The sequence below is a fragment of the Mustela lutreola genome, chromosome 11, assembly GCF_030435805.1.
Source record: "Mustela lutreola isolate mMusLut2 chromosome 11, mMusLut2.pri, whole genome shotgun sequence".
NCBI lineage: Eukaryota > Metazoa > Chordata > Mammalia > Carnivora > Mustelidae > Mustela > Mustela lutreola.
In genome coordinates, this window is record NC_081300.1 from 8,436,219 (window position 1) to 8,452,520 (window position 16,302).

The window sequence follows — 16,302 nt, forward strand, 5'->3', positions numbered from 1 at the left end:
TCTGGGATCATGACCTGCACTGAAGGTAGAGGCTTTAACCAACTGAGCCACCCAGGTGCCCCGAGAAATATTATCTTTGAAATTTTTTCTTTAATGTACAAATTTTAGCTGTATGCTTTCATTTTGGATGTCAATATATGTGTAGTAATATGGGATATATGATAATATATATATGTAGTTCTAAGTAATATATGGATATATATGGATATATATAATATATATATATAATACATATAGTATATGGATATATTACTTAGCTTAATCACAGACTAGTATTATTAGAGAATATTTTGGTTCAAATATATGAAAAATGAGAGTATGAGTACAGTAAAAGTTATATTCAAAATTAGATTAACTGGAGTAAGTTTTGTGATAGGTTTTGGAAATGTATACCAAAGTCATGGTTTTTTATTTATCATTTATTGACATGTCTGAAAAATATCAGAAAAACATAAAAGCTCTCTTAGTACAAATATGGTTCATTATGTTCATGAAAAAGTCAGATTGACCTAATGGTTACTAAAAGTATTACATTTAATAATAAGCCATCACTCTGATAGAACATTCTGTAGACTTTAATAAAAAATGTTTAGCTTTTATAAATCCTTATAATATTGTATGACATTTCTCATTTTAATTACACACTGGTCCTGGTGGAGGTGTTTAGAAGTTTTGATATTTTTCTAAATCTGTACCATGCTTTCATAAAAGTTACAGTTAAAACAAAAAACAAACAAACAAAAACAACCCAAAACCCCAAACCCAAAACCCCAAACTTTTAAGTTAACTTCAGGGATGTTTTAAGTGCGAGGGAAAGTGACCAGCATGTAATCCAGGCCTTTACAATCCCTCATCTGGCCACTTCAAAGACTTGGCTAAAATGCAGATCATGTTGCCTCACTAGACGAATTGCTTACGAGCCTCCAGTACCTACAAAAAGATTCTCAGTGCCCAGATTAGCTCATAAACCCTTTTCTATTTTCCTCTCTCACATTACTGCCTCCCAGGTAATCGCAGGTTTTTGTTTTTGTTTTTTTTCCTCCAGTAACCCTAACATTCTGCAGTTCTCAGCATACAGCATGGAGGGTTTGGTGGGAGCAATGGTGGGCATGTTCTCTCTCTCTTTTTTCTTTTCCCAGCCCTTTACTCACATTCTGTCTGCCCTCTGGAATGGCCCACCCTACTCCTAAAATCCTTTAAAACAGGATTCTTAAACTGAACATCTTTATGAATTATCTTAGGGTACTGTTAAAATGCAAATAATTCGGCTGGTCTCAGGTAAGCCTGAAGATCTTTGCATTTTGCCAAGTTCCCAGATGATTCTGATGATGCTTTTCCTTGGCATATTCTATGAGTAGAAGTCAATACAATTACCCATCCGTGAAAGCTGTAGCTTTCCTCAGCTACTCAACTGTACCTGTTGTTTACCTTTATCCTTGAACTTAACAAACTGTAGTTGTCATTTTCTGTCTTCCTCTCATAGACCGAGCTTGATAATGTTGCAGCCATATATTGTATAAGCATGTGTATACACACATATACAATATATGTATATGTATCTATATATATACACTTTCAACTGATTCTTCCTTCTGCCTAGAATCTTCTTTCAACAGATATTTGAATGATTAGCATCTTGTGTGTATTTACTCAAATCTGAGACCAGACTCCATATTTAATACTGTAACCTGTTCCCAAAGCAAGAACACCAATTTCTTTTTCCCTAACAGTTATATGATTTATATATTAGCTTAGTCTCTCTCCACTGGAATGCAAATTCCATGCAGAAAAAATATTCATTTTATTCATGTATATATTTCTAGGGCTTAGAATAGTGTTTACATGTTAAAAATAAGAGAAAAAATGGATGATGGATGAGTTAAAGCAACAGATGCCCTTCCACTCTTGCTAACAGTCTTTGCCAAGAATGTAGGCTGTAATTTAAAAAATTCTGTATCAATAGTATCCTAAAACTTTTATATGCCAGATAAATCCAATTCAATATATACTGTGAGTAGATAGTAATTGCTTTGTTCCTACTGCTACTCTATTAAAGCTCCAGGCAATCTGGCTAAAACCTGGGTAGATTCCCCAAAATTTATGATTCAAGAAAAATTTGTTCAAACTGTATCTTTATAATCTAATCAAACTGGGAATATAACAAGGTCCGAGCTATAGTCCAAGTCTGGTAATATGAAGACAATGGTTTTAGCTAAACGTGCCCCCTCCCCAAAAAATAAAAAACCCTGCAATTTCTGGAAATTACTCACTTCTACCATTGCAAAGAAAGGAAAATAATATAAAGGCTAGAAAAGCAAAGCTCATTAGAATTGCACATGACAGCACATAAATCCTATTTTCACTTGTATTATAAATCTTTAAATTTAACTGAAAGCAGTTGATAATCAGTTGTGCTACATACTTCTGTTAGCAACTGAACAGGACTGATTTTTGTCACAGAAATTTAACTGACATGTTGAGCATGGAGTATTCTGGCAAGTCCTCCTGGTCAATCTGGTCCAACTCTGCTCCAGGGCATCCACAGTGGGATGTCTTCATAATCTTTCCAGCCTAGAATCTGATGAAGGTAAGAAGGAATGATGGCACAAATTCAAGTAAGTATCCTATGCATAAATTCCCTAAATCCAACTCGTGTAATGCAAAGCCTTTGTAAGGAATAAGTGGGTGTGACAACTTGCCAACTTCAAATAATTAACAGACTAAATCTTGTATCTTGTATAGATATTTATAGTTGGAACTGAAGAATTCTGAACCATTTTATTAAGGATTATACCACAGCATGCTCTTCGCCTTAAAAAAAAAAAAAGACAAAATCAATAGGAATATTTTACTAAAATTTCTCTTGGTCATCTCTAATGGATAGTGGTTGCATTTAGAAAAAAATATAGCTTGTGTTACATGATCCCACCTATTTTTCAATGTTGAAATTAACTTAAGTCTTTACATGTAACAATATGTTCTTACTTTTATAGAAATTATTGGATGATTTAAAATTGAATGACTTCAAATTATTACTAAGATATTCAAAATTTGAGATCTCATTTTATTTAAATAAATATCTGTTTGTGAGGTAATGTGATCTCATTTTAACGGAATATAAACTGTTATGTGATCTTGCAACCCATGATGGTAAGTGTGATTTACCAGAGTTACTTGTTTCTTACTGACCTTGATGTGTTATTGAATTTCATAGGACTTTCAAGGTTCATGACACTTGCTACTAAATTTCTACCAAGTTTTTTTCTATTTAATGTGAGCAGCTTCATTGTCTCCTGGACAGTTTAGAAATGTTGAGAAATGTTAAACTATCACTGGATAAATAAATGCATGCTGAAATAATTTATTGACCTTTGAGGTTCTATAAACTATAACTTTTCTAATGAGCTAAGGTGACAATGTAATTGTTGTCAATGTAAGGTTAGTGAAACTAATGTGAGTATATCTCAGCTAAATAACTCAATGTGTAAATTAAGTTTTTTTTTAGAGGAAAAGGTATAATTTCTAAGTATATTGGTTAAATCCCCACAAGGTTCAGGTCTGAGATAGCCCCATTTTAAGGAAACTGTATTTTTAGAAACCTAGAGAGTGCTTTCTCTATGTAGGCCTTATAGTGAATGCAATGACAAGAATAAGATTTCCAATTATTTGAACCAATCATTTCTCCAGAGGCACTTTTATCTTAGCAACAAAAGCCAGAATAACTTTTTAAGTGGTCATGTTTGAGTGCCAGAATTTCTTTCTCCTTGGAGGTGCATGTAGATAAATCTGTAATAAACCTCAATGTTCTTACCGCCCCCTCCCCCCAAAAGAATAAAAAATAAATAAAAAGGGTGAAAACAAAAGAATAATTAGAAAAGAAGAATAGATTTGGAGAACTGAGCCTTCCTGGTTTCAACACTTACTCAAAAGCTATAGGATACACAATTTTTTTTTTTTTTATAAACATATATTTTTATCCCCAGGGGTACAGGTCTGTGAATCACCAGGTTTACACACTTCACAGCACTCACCAAATCACATGCCCTCCCCAATGTCCATAATCCCAACCCCTTCTCCCAAACCCCCTCCCCCCGGCAACCCTCAGTTTGTTTTGTGAGATTAAGAGTCACTTATGGTTTGTCTCCCTCCCAATCCCATCTTGTTTCATTTATTCTTCTTCTACCCACTTAAGCCTCCATGTTGCATCACCACTTCCTCATATCAGGGAGATCATATGATAGTTGTCTTTCTCTGCTTGACTTATTTCGCTAAGCATGATACGCTCTAGTTCCATCCATGTTGTTGCAAATGGCAAGATTTCATTTCTTTTGATGGCTGCATAGTATTCCATTGTGTATATATACCACATCTTCTTGATCCATTCATCTGTTGATGGACATCTAGGTTCTTTCCATAGTTTGGCTATTGTGGACATTGCTGCTATAAACATTCGGGTGCATGTGCCCCTTTGGATCACTACATTTGTATCTTTAGGGTAAATACCCAATAGTGCAATTGCTGGGTCATAGGGCAGTTCTATTTTCAACATTTTGAGGAACCTCCATGCTGTTTTCCAGAGTGGCTGCACCAGCTTGCATTCCCACCAACAGTGTAGGAGGGTTCCCCTTTCTCCGCATCCTCGCCAGCATCTGTCATTTCCTGACTTGTTGATTTTAGCCATTCTGACTGGTGTGAGGTGATATCTCATTGTGGTTTTGATTTGTATTTCCCTGATGCCGAGTGATATGGAGCACTTTTTCATGTGTCTGTTTGCCATCTGGATGTCTTCTTTGCAGAAATGTCTGTTCATGTCCTCTGCCCATTTCTTGATTGGATTATTTGTTCTTTGGGTGTTGAGTTTGCTAAGTTCTTTATAGATTCTGGACACTAGTCCTTTATCTGATATGTCGTTTGCAAATATCTTCTCCCATTCTGTCAGTTGTCTTTTGATTTTGTTAACTGTTTCCTTTGCTGTGCAAAAGCTTTTGATCTTGATGAAATCCCAGTAGTTCATTTTTTCCCTTGCTTCCCTTGCCTTTTGCGTTGTTCCTAGGAAGATGCTGCTGCGGCAGAGGTCGAAGAGGTTGCTGCCCGTGTTCTCCTCAAGGATTTTGATGGATTCCTTTCGTACATTGAGGTCCTTCATCCATTTTGAGTCTATTTTTGTGTGTGGTGTAAGGAAATGGTCCAATTTCATTTTTCTGCATGTGGCTGTCCAATTTTCCCAGCACCATTTATTGAAAAGGCTGTCTTTTTTCCATTGGACATTCTTTCCTGCTTTGTCGAAGATTAGTTGACCATAGATTTGAGGGTCTATTTCTGGGCTCTCTATTCTGTTCCATTGATCTATATGTCTGTTTTTGTGCCAGTACCATGCTGTCTTGATAGGATTCACAATTTTTAACTGGCAGGATAGACATTTAGGTCAACAGAATAAAATTTGTATCCACAGACCAGAAAGAAACTTACATTTGTGGTTGACTGGATATTGGCAGATTATTTCAATGAGAAAGAATAATCATTTCAACAAATAGTGCTGGGCCAACTAGTTACCCACAAGGAAAATGTTGAAGTTGAACCCCTACCTCACTTCATTTATAAAAATTAACTCAGAAAGTACTGTAAGCCTAAATATAAGATCTAAAACTCTTACAACAAAATAGGGATAAATCTCTATTGCATTGGATTAGGCAGTATTTTTTATATGTAAAACCAAACCATATAAAAAAATTAATTTTGGGGGCACCTGGGTGGCTCAGCAGTTAGGCCTCTGCCTTCAGCTCAGGTCATGATCCCGGGGTCCTGGGATTGAGCCCCACATCAGGCTCTGTGTCCAGCGGGGAGCCTGCTTCCCCCCACTTCTCTCTCTCTGCCTGCCTCTCTGCCTACTTGTGATCTCTCTCTGTCAAATAAATAAATAAATAAAATTAATTTTGATGAAGCTGATTTGCTTTAGGTTTTAAAAAAAAAACTACTCTTAATCTCACAAAACAAACTGAGGGTTGCCGGGGGGAGGGGGTTTGGGAGAAGGGGTTGGGATTATGGACATTGGGGAGGGCATGTGATTTGGTGAGTGCTGTGAAGTGTGTAAACCTGGTGATTCACAGACCTGTACCCCTGGGGATAAAAATATATGTTTATAAAAAATAAAAAAAAAAAAAAAAAAAACTACCAAGAATTTAAAATCTACAATAATGAGAAAATAGTTTTAAATCCTATATCTGAGAAGGGACTCCTGTCCAAAATACACAAAACAAAAACAAATATCCCAATTAAAATGGACAAAGTATCTGGATATATATTTTTCCCAAGAAAAAATACCAGTGACCCCTTAGTATATGAAAACTAAGTATCAAAGCAAACAGTAAATCCGTTGTTATTAAAGAAATTCAAATTAAAGCTACAATAAGATGCCATGCTGTCTCCACCAGGATCGCTATAATGAAAAACATGGACTCTAACAGGTGTTGGTGAGAATGTGGAGACATCGGAACCTGCAAACATTGCTCGTGAGACTATAAAATACTGCAGCCACATTTGGAAATAGTTCAACAGTCTTCAAAAATGTAAACAAAAGAAGTGTCATAAGATCAAACAACTCCAAAGGAAATAAAAGCATACATCTACACAAAAAGTTCATAATAACCAAAAAATGAAAACAATGCATATACTCATTAACCGAAGAATGAAAAATATAGGTGGTATATCCGTATAATGGAATATTATTTGGTCATAAAAGGAAAGGATTGATCTATACTACAATGTGGATGAACCTTGAAAACATTATGCTAAGTGACAGAAACCAGTCACAAAAGGTCATGTATTCTATGATTCCACTTATATGAAATGTCCAAAATAGGTAAATCCATAGAGACAGAAAGTAGGTTAATGGTTAGTAAGGGAGAATGAGCAATGACTGCTGGTGGGCAGGTAGCTTCTTTTTGGGTTGATGACAATCTTAAAAATTAGATTTAAGTAATTGTTGCACAACTTTTAGTAAAAACCATTGAATTGAGCACTTTAAATGAATGAATTGTATAATATGTGAATTAGATATTAGTTCTTAAAGCAAACAGAAGTAAATATTAAGCCAAAGAAAAATTAGTTTTAGGGAGAGTCATCATGTAATGCAGAACTTTGTAAGAAATAAGTGGGTGTGACAAAAGAAGTCTTCTACAAAAGTCAATTGAATATAAACAGTGATTCCAAAATTCTTAAGAGTATTACCTTAATTGCATCAGTTGAATCTAGAATATCTCATTGCTCTATCTCTGTATAATGAACTTTTTGAAATACTCCTCAAGAACTGTGAATTTAAATGGACACTGATGTCTTAATCTAAAAAGTATTGCTTTTAAAAAGTATAACATTGCTTTAAAATGTTTCAACCAAGATAACTTTATATGATTATTCGTATTTATATACAAAGGATTCTATTAAACAGTTTATTCAAGCTCAGAGCCAGTTTTTTTTTCTTTTCAATAACTTAAACCAGCCTCATGACCACTGGGAGCTAAGCACTTGACATCCTACAAAGCTGGTGTTTCTTAATTTATGCCCTGAGGGACTAATACTGAGAATATGTTCGGGGTACCATAGCAACTGCAGAATCAAAGATATGATATCATATGGCAAGTTTGTAGCCAAGAGAACACTTCAGGATTCTATGGGATCACCTGGGACAGCAATATTACAAGTGTTTATGGTGTGGCATCTTGATAAGGGACTCTTAAATGGTATTAACTTTATCCAAATTGAAGACAACTACAGAGCTTCTCTTTCCTTGGAGTAGAATTGTCTCATAAAGATGTGTTACAAAATGTTAAGGGTGTTTAATTTGTAATAGTGTTTCACAAGGGTTTTGATATGGTTCTTTATTAAAACTGACTTCAAGTCGCTTTAACCTTAGTAATATGCTAAAATGTTTGTGCAGGGAATATCAATGTCTTGTCTAACATCAAAGGAAGACAAAAAATTGTTAAATAATATCAATATTAATTTTCATGACAGCAGGCCTTGTTAGAATCATCACACAATATACATATTCCCCCATTTTTCTCTTTGAGAATCTGAATAGCAAAAACAGTAATAAAGTACCCAGGGAACAAACAATCCCTCTTTTCCTATTTCACTTTACTCAATTAACATACAACAGATGTCAGCTTTCAGAAGAAGCTTTTTAAGAGCACTGGGCTATGTGCCTCTTTGCCTTTGGATATTGGAATGAATTCCAGCATCATGAAACTCAATGAAAGAAGTAAAATTGCCATTTCCTCCCCAAGTTTCAATCTGTTATCACATATCATGAGCCACGAGACTTCATCTCTAACTAATGTGGAATACAGGTATAAAAATCCAGTTATTTCTCATTATATAAACCAAAAAAAAGTAAATTATGAAAACACTGGTTATAAAAATGCAAAGGTCAAATGGGATTAAGTCATGAAGCTCTAAAGGAATTTAAATATTAAAAATAAGAGGGTTCAGTACAAAACTACTCAATTTTACTTACTAAAACATGATTTGGAGGGTGCCTCAGTGGGTTAAGGGTCTAACTCCATCTCAGCTCAGGTCTTGATCTCTGGGTCGTGAGCCCAGCATGGAGCCCACTTCAAAGAAACAAAACCAAAACCTGATTAGGAAACTCTGTTGCCTCTGTACTCTAGCAAGTCAGTCCAGTTATTAAGACTGTGTTGATGGCCTATGGTATGGTAGGCATTATCTGACAGAAATCTGTTTCCACAATGATATGGAATTTTATTAAGAGCCCCATGACCTGCATGCCAAAAAACAAAAATGAAGGAATATTTAAAAGCCAGTGAGTATTCTTAATTGATTACAACTAATGCTCATGCTATTATTCATAATGCAAAAGTTAGATATCCAAAATTAGGAAGAGAAATAATGTTATTTCAAGATGAAATTGTTAAAAAGAGTAGAAAAAAAGTCTTCAGAAAGGTGTTTTATAAACAAGTAGACTACAGGAAAGTAATATAGAAAGGAAGAGAAGGGGAAACAAGAGGTATTTTTATGATGGGCTTATAAATCAAAGGACTTATCCTTAACTTCCCACAGAAGAAAGATACTTTAATATTCATTTGTTAAAATTTAAAAGTGAACCCCTAAATCTCTAAAAGGGACTATAATGAAAGATGGGTAATGCATGATAACAGGAAGAAATTTTTTCCTCTACAATACACATATTTTTTGATAATAATTTCCAAAATGACAAAAATAGGCGTGAAATTACTTACTCTGCATGTTCTTGAATGAATTCTCTTACATAGAAGTACCGAAGACAAACTAAATCTTCATCCCATGGAATAAGATTAAAATAGAAAAACTTATACTGAAATATATACCCTTCCATTTTAAGAAAAGATTCATATGAACCTGTATATGAACCTCTGCATGTATAACCTATAAGCATGATTATTGGATACACTCCTTTAAAAGTTTCAAAGAACCAGAAGAGATTTTCAAAACTGCAACGTTTCTAACACTGTTTCTGAAACAGATATGGACACTGCATTGTTTGTTTAATTATATTTACGCTTCTGGGCTCCAAAATTCCTGCATCTACTATAATTTTGATTATTTTGTATCTGGACCAATAGCCATATCTTTCCAGATAATTCCTCAAGAAACTCTCACAGATTTCCTCTGAATAGTGTTGATGACTGCTATCTGCAATAATCAGCTTGTATGGCAGTAACTAAATTGCTTAAGACATGAGAAAAGAGTGAACTGGCACATTAGGATAAATGTTTAAATGTAAAAAAATGTTTAAATATTTCACATATTTCTAGTAAAAGTAAGTTTATGATCAACTTAGATTTTTCCCTATTGTCATGGTTAAGCTATTTTAAATGACAACAAGAAATAGGAAATAGGAAACGTAGTCCTGTTTTACAAACTTTATGTAGTCTTGAAATATTATTTCATGGAAGAAATGTTTTCTTTGTAAGAAGAATAAAGCTGGCATATTTTAATTTCAACACACCACGCAGTCACAGCATTAGTGACATTACAAAAGTCAAAGGAGACTCATTAATGCTCATAGAAAAAAGACAGATGACCAGTACCTAAAGCTCACTCCTTAAAATGAAAATCCAATTATGACATCTAAATACTAATAATAAAACAGCATTCTTTCAATAGAGTAATATGCATTCCAAAATTTCAAAATATTTTTTGCACATTTAAGTACAATGTCTCCTACAATCGGAGTCACTGGAACCAACTGCCCTGCTGTTTATTTTTATCTATCAGTTCAAAGTCAATATAATGAAAAGAGTGAAAAACAACTTTAAATTGCTATAAAAGTAGTTTTGACTTCACAGAACTTCCAGAAATTTTCTGTTAGGACCGCCAGTGTTGAGAACTGTTCGTTTGAAGGATGTTTTTTCATGTAATACATTCCAAATTGGACGAGCTCTTAACATATTTAGTTTATTTTGCATTTGGCCAGAAGTTACTAGAGACAGTATAAAAAAAAATCCTTATATATCTGACACAAACTTCCTTGCATATAGGTTACAAAGAATTGGAGAAGCACGTCATCCAAACTGGTAGAGAATGAAGGCTTCTCATGTTAAGAATGCCACACAATGGTATCTGCTTTATAAGACACCAGTGTGGGGGCACCTGGGTGGCTCAGTGGGTTAAAGCCTCTGCCTTCGGCTCAGGTCATGATCCCAGAGTCCTGGCATCGAGCCTGGCATCGGGCTCTCTGCTCAGCAGGGAGCCTGATTCTTCCTCTCTCTCTGCCTGCCCCTCTGCCTACGTGTGATCTCTGTCTGTCAAATGTATATATAAAATCTTAAAAAAAAAAAAAGATAAAAGACACCAGCTTGTGAATCACTATATTGAAGACCTGAAACTATTACTACACTGTATGTTAACTCACTGAAATTTAAATAAAAACTAAAAAAGAAAAAAAGAACATCAAAAGACCCTAGCTTGGAATGCTGCTATTCAATTCATCTAAGACTGCCCATATAAAGTTTTGGAGAGCTCTTCCATTAATAGTGGGAGAGTCCTATCACTATTGAGCCTCTTGATAAAGAACTGAAGATAAGTGAGTAAATGAAAGCAAACAAACATGCCTTAAGTGCATATAAATGAAGTGGGCTATATACTGGAAAAATCCCCGAGTGCTGTTGGTGATCTTGTTTATACACATCTACTTTGCCCTCCACACCTAGGCCACTGAGTGAACACATTCTACATAGACCTGTGTAAGAGTTTCCACATCTATATGGTGAGATAAAAATCATGCAACTCTTTGAAATTCTAATTTCCCTAAATTTGAGTAAATATAAACTAGTACAACTATTATTATTAAATATTTTACATTAAGATTACCATGGATATTTCATGTACTAGAAATGGTAAACATCAAAGAAATGTATTAGCTAAGGACTATAATGCAGAATATCCTGGACTACTAGTTCACTCTGTTATTCAGGGAATTTTGTGAAAAATAGCCCATCAATATAGAGCACCAGTTATTATACTTACATAAGAAAACACTACCTATTATATATCTAAATTAATAATGTGAGTATATTTCTCCTTTTGAAGATTATTCATTAAAATCGAGGAGATTCCCCCCACCACCACCAAAGACCATATTCTTCTAAAAGGCAATATGCCATGAAGTATTTAATTTTGTTTACCTAGTACTTAAAGTGCAGTTTGATAGTATTGGTACTGAAGTAAGTGGTGTAACACTGGAGATGTTTAATAGAATTTTAACATGTAAGAGTTTTAGAGACTTTTAGCAGGCTTTATTTTCTAGAGCAGTTTTAGGTTTACGTAAAAATTGAATGCAAAGTGGAACTGTCATAAAACCCTCTGCTCTCCACCTTCCCCCCTTTCTCCTATTAATATCTAGTTAATAGTTAAAAGATAATCGTGTCTTGAGTAAGACTGGGAGTCATGAGGTTGGTGAGACATGGTCACATTTGTGACATATTAGAAATAAGAGACTTCAAGAATGTGTGTTTTGATTTTATATGAGGTAGGGGAGAAAGAAGAGCTAAAAATGACTCAGCTATTTTGCCTGAGCACAGGAATAGCTAGAGAAGCAAGTTTGAAGATAAAAAATTGAGAGCGATCAACATAAAGATGGATTCGAAGCCACAAGGATTAAAGATAACCTCTCTGGGGTGAGCGCAGCAAAAACAGAATAAGCTAAAAGATAACTTTGAAAACCTTCATAAATGCCAAATTGGAGACATGAAGAAAAAATCAACAAGATTGAGATAAGCAAGTAGAGCAGAAGGTGAAATGCAAGAAACACTGTTTTTTCCAGAATCCATGTGAGTATACTACCTTAAGAAAGTGAACAACTGGATGTGTCAAATCATGATATTTTTCAGAAAGATGAAGACTGAGAATGAACCATTGACTTTAAGTATGTGGGAAACATTTGTGATCTTGACATCTTTCCTTTTAGTAAAGAGGAAGTAGTTACAATATCACTGATGGTATTTAAAAAGAGAATGAAGTAAAGCTAAGTAAATATATTTCTTCCAAGGTTTTTGTTGTGAAGGGATGGAGTGAAATTTTTAGTAGCAGCAATGGAATATGTGCTTAAAGGAACCTGATTTGTTTAGAATGTTTTATATATAAAATCTTTATTCATCTATGTGTATAAATACATGTATGTTTCTATGTGTATATTCACATATATACCATACCTACATCTCAGATATATATATATTTATCAGATGTATATCTGTTACTGAGATATATAATCACAGATATGTATAGATATCACCATTGTTGCATTTTTATGTCATCATTTTACCATTGCCACTTAATTAGGACCTGGTACTTGGTAAGAACTCAGTACAGTATCCTTTCATGCATTATGAAAGGATACTATAGTATACATCATGTGTAGGATGAATGACAATTCACTTATTGGTATTTTATGTCATAGCCCTTATCTGTCAATCATAGAAATATTGCACATATGTACTATTTAAGGAAAAATAAATTCTATCTTTGAATATGGAATACTCTATTCCACATATGGAATATGGAAGTAGTTTTAATTTGACTAAAATTTAAAGATTACCTTCTCCATCAATCTGCCACTAGTCTGAAATTTTGCCGATGTCATAAAGTATAAAACTGCACACTGAACAAGATTTTAAACTGCCAGAGCTTTAAAGTTAAAAAGTTAATGTTCCAAATGATTTACACTTGGACATAGCATGCAAAAACCATCAAAATGAGTCTTGCCTGTTGCATGTAGACAATTCTATTTTAAAAGTGCATACATTGAAATAATAAAAATTGAGTACCTATGAAGGGTATGTGCTTATGTTACGGCAATCATGAGAATTTTAAAATGTGCTTTACGCTGTTTTATGATTTTTAGAGTTGGAAAAATATTTTAATAAAGTCAGGAAGCAAACGGTTTCCATAGGATCATGGAGATGAAAAACACCTGCTAAAATCATTTAACCCATCATGTTGCCTCAAACAATGGGTCCAGTAGTCCACCTCTAATGAAGGAACTCTATTTATAAAGACCTTGGAGCCCTGTTTAATGTCTCTGAGAGGACATTACAAAAGAGTTATGAAAAATTTGATGGATTTAAAAATTTTGAATAGTATGAGATTATATTAACTTTGACTTAAAGTTCTAATGAATAATGCTAGAAGTGGTAGTTGAACCTCATTTAATCCTACTCTGTCAGTTCATGATTGACATAGTTGAGGAACAGAAAGACTGAACCTGTTTTCAAACACCACCCAAGTGAGTGGGACCTCCCAGACCACCTTTTCATACCTTCCACCTCACATATGCTTATTTTTATTGTATATTTGGATGCTATTTCTGTAATTCTCTTTTTCTAGAATATAAGTTCTTGGAGAATTGGGACTATAGATATATTTCTATGTATAAAGTAGAAAAAATAACAAATACACAGGAGAATAAATGTGACATAATGTTTTGGGGTCCCTAGGTGTCAGTTTGGAGTCCTTAACAAATTCTCAGTCTCTGCCTCCTTCTCTTCTCCCACCTCCAGCACTAATATATTTTCATATTTATTTTCTAGAGATTTTCCTGGCTTTAGTAAAAAAGATCTTAAGGAACCCAGGATTACCACTCTGAAACATTTGTTGGTCATTTGTCTTTTCACAGCCTCTAAAGTGTTCTGCTTCATTATGAGATCAAGACATCAGATCAAGCTGTCTCTCAGCTTTGGGACTAGGTCTTTTTCTTGATACACTGCTGAGAATTCCAGTTCCTTTTCACCTGGGACCCTGACTGATCACAGCTGTCTTCTCTGTCAACAAGAGTTCTCTGCTTTAGAAACCCCATACAAGAAGGTTTGATGAGGGATGATGACAACTGTATGCTACCTTCAAGGACTCCCTGCTCCTGAATTCTTCAGAATCATGTTTGGAACACCCCTTTTAGAATTATCTTGTGTGGGCTCCCTACCAAAATAATTTTAAGCTAGGTTTGACATTCTAGCTCTGGCTTACCTCCATCGTGACATGTGCTGATTTATGGATCTCAACTCTTACTCAGCTCAACTCTGACTCTTCGAGAGTTATGTCCAATTGTATCCTGAAATATGATAATCAGCCCTAGAACATACAAATTGTAATTTGATGCACTTTAACTCTGAAAAAGTGATTTTGATTTATGGAGCATGACACCAAAAAGATGGCAAAAGAAGTCATTCCTAACTTTGTTCCCCCACACAAGAAAAATAACAACTATTTGTGGACAAAACACCACTGAGAGAATCCTGGAACATGGGAATAAGGCTGAAGCACCACCTTGCAGCACAGACAGTAAGACAGACTGGTTTAGAAAGTAGGAAGAATGGCTACTAGAACCTAAAAAAGCTATAATAACTGATCGTAAAGAAATGGAGATATGTGAACTGTCAGACAAAAATTCAGAATAATACTCTTAAAAAACTGTAGTAAACTTACAAGAATACATAGCTAAATAAAATTAGGAAAATAATGAATCAACAAAATGAGAAATTTGACAAAGAAATAGAAACCACAAAAATGTGAGAAATTCTGGAGTTCAAAATCACAACTGAACTGAAGAATTCAATGGAGAACCTCAGAAGCAGACTTGACCCTGCTGAAGAAAGCAGCAATGACCTGGAAGATAAGGCATTTCAAATTATCCACAAAAGCAAAAAGAAAAAAAGAAGAAACCCTTGAGACACAATGGAGAAAACAACAACAAAACAAAACAAAAGACCCCAATATTCACATTATGGGAATTCCAGAAGGAGGAGAGAAAATATTTAAAGCAATAAATGGCTGAAAACTTTGCAAACCTGCAAAGAGAGAAAAAGGCATCCAGATCCAAGAGACCTAAAGGATTCCAAATGGATTGAACTCAAACAGGACTACACCAAGACACATAATTGTCAAATCAAAGACAGCTAAATTTTAAAAGCAGCAAGAGAGAAGTTACATACAAGGGAACCTTGTAAGACTACTGATAGATTTCTCAAGAGAAACTCTTCAGCCCAGAAGAGAATGGGATGACATATTTCAAAATATTGAAAGAAAATGACTTTCAGAGACAAATGCTAAAGAAATTCATCCCCACTAGCAAAAAGAAATTCCATGAGTGGAAATAAAAAGATGTAAGTTAACATTGTAAAAACATAAGGCAGTATCAAACTCACTGGTAATGGTAAATATATAGTCAAAGTTGGATTCATTAATATGGTAATGGTGGTACATTAACTACTTAACAACTCTAGTTTAAAATTCAAAAGAGTTGGGGTGCCTGGGTGGCTCAGTGGGTTAAGCCACTGCCTTCGGCTCAGGTCATGATCTCAAGGTCCCAGGATTGAGTCCCACATTGGGCTCTCTGCTCAGCAGGGAGCATGCTTCCCTTCCTCTCTCTCTGCCTGCCTCTCGCCTACTTGTGATCTCTCTCTGTCAAATAAATAAGTAAAATCTTAAAAAAAAATTTTTTTTAAAGTTAAAATAACCATAACCATATTAAACTGTTATTGTGCAATATAAAAAACATGTAAACTGTAACACCAACAACCTAAAATGTGAGGGCGAGGAGAAGTAAAAGTTCAAAGCTTAGGTATTAGTTTAAAAATAGGGTGTTATAATTTAAAAATATTTTAGGTAACCCTCATTATAGCCATAAGGGAAACACCTGGAGTAGTCACACATAATATGATAAAGAAGTCCATGCATAATTTCACATGGCATCAAAACATACACACATACACACACACACGGTAGCAGGATAAGAAATAAGAACAATGGACCTGC

The 16,302-nt window shown here is 34.6% G+C and overlaps 1 protein-coding gene across 11 annotated transcripts in view; it reads right to left on the reverse strand.

Annotated features, from left to right (window-relative positions):
- Nucleotides 1-446: 446 nt before the first annotated feature.
- CCDC102B (coiled-coil domain containing 102B) overlaps nt 447-16,302 on the reverse strand; it is a 320,660-nt gene continuing 304,804 nt past the window's right edge. For 9 of the 11 annotated variants that reach the window (XM_059140061.1, XM_059140060.1, XM_059140062.1 and 6 more), the window contains one exon: nt 447-2,578. In XM_059140061.1, coding sequence (XP_058996044.1) covers nt 2,510-2,578 — 69 coding nt within the window. In that variant the 3' untranslated portion in view covers nt 447-2,509. Of the gene's footprint in view, nt 2,579-8,484; nt 8,610-16,302 lie in introns of those variants that run through there. The other 2 variants (XM_059140058.1, XM_059140056.1) reach the window with 2 other exon arrangements.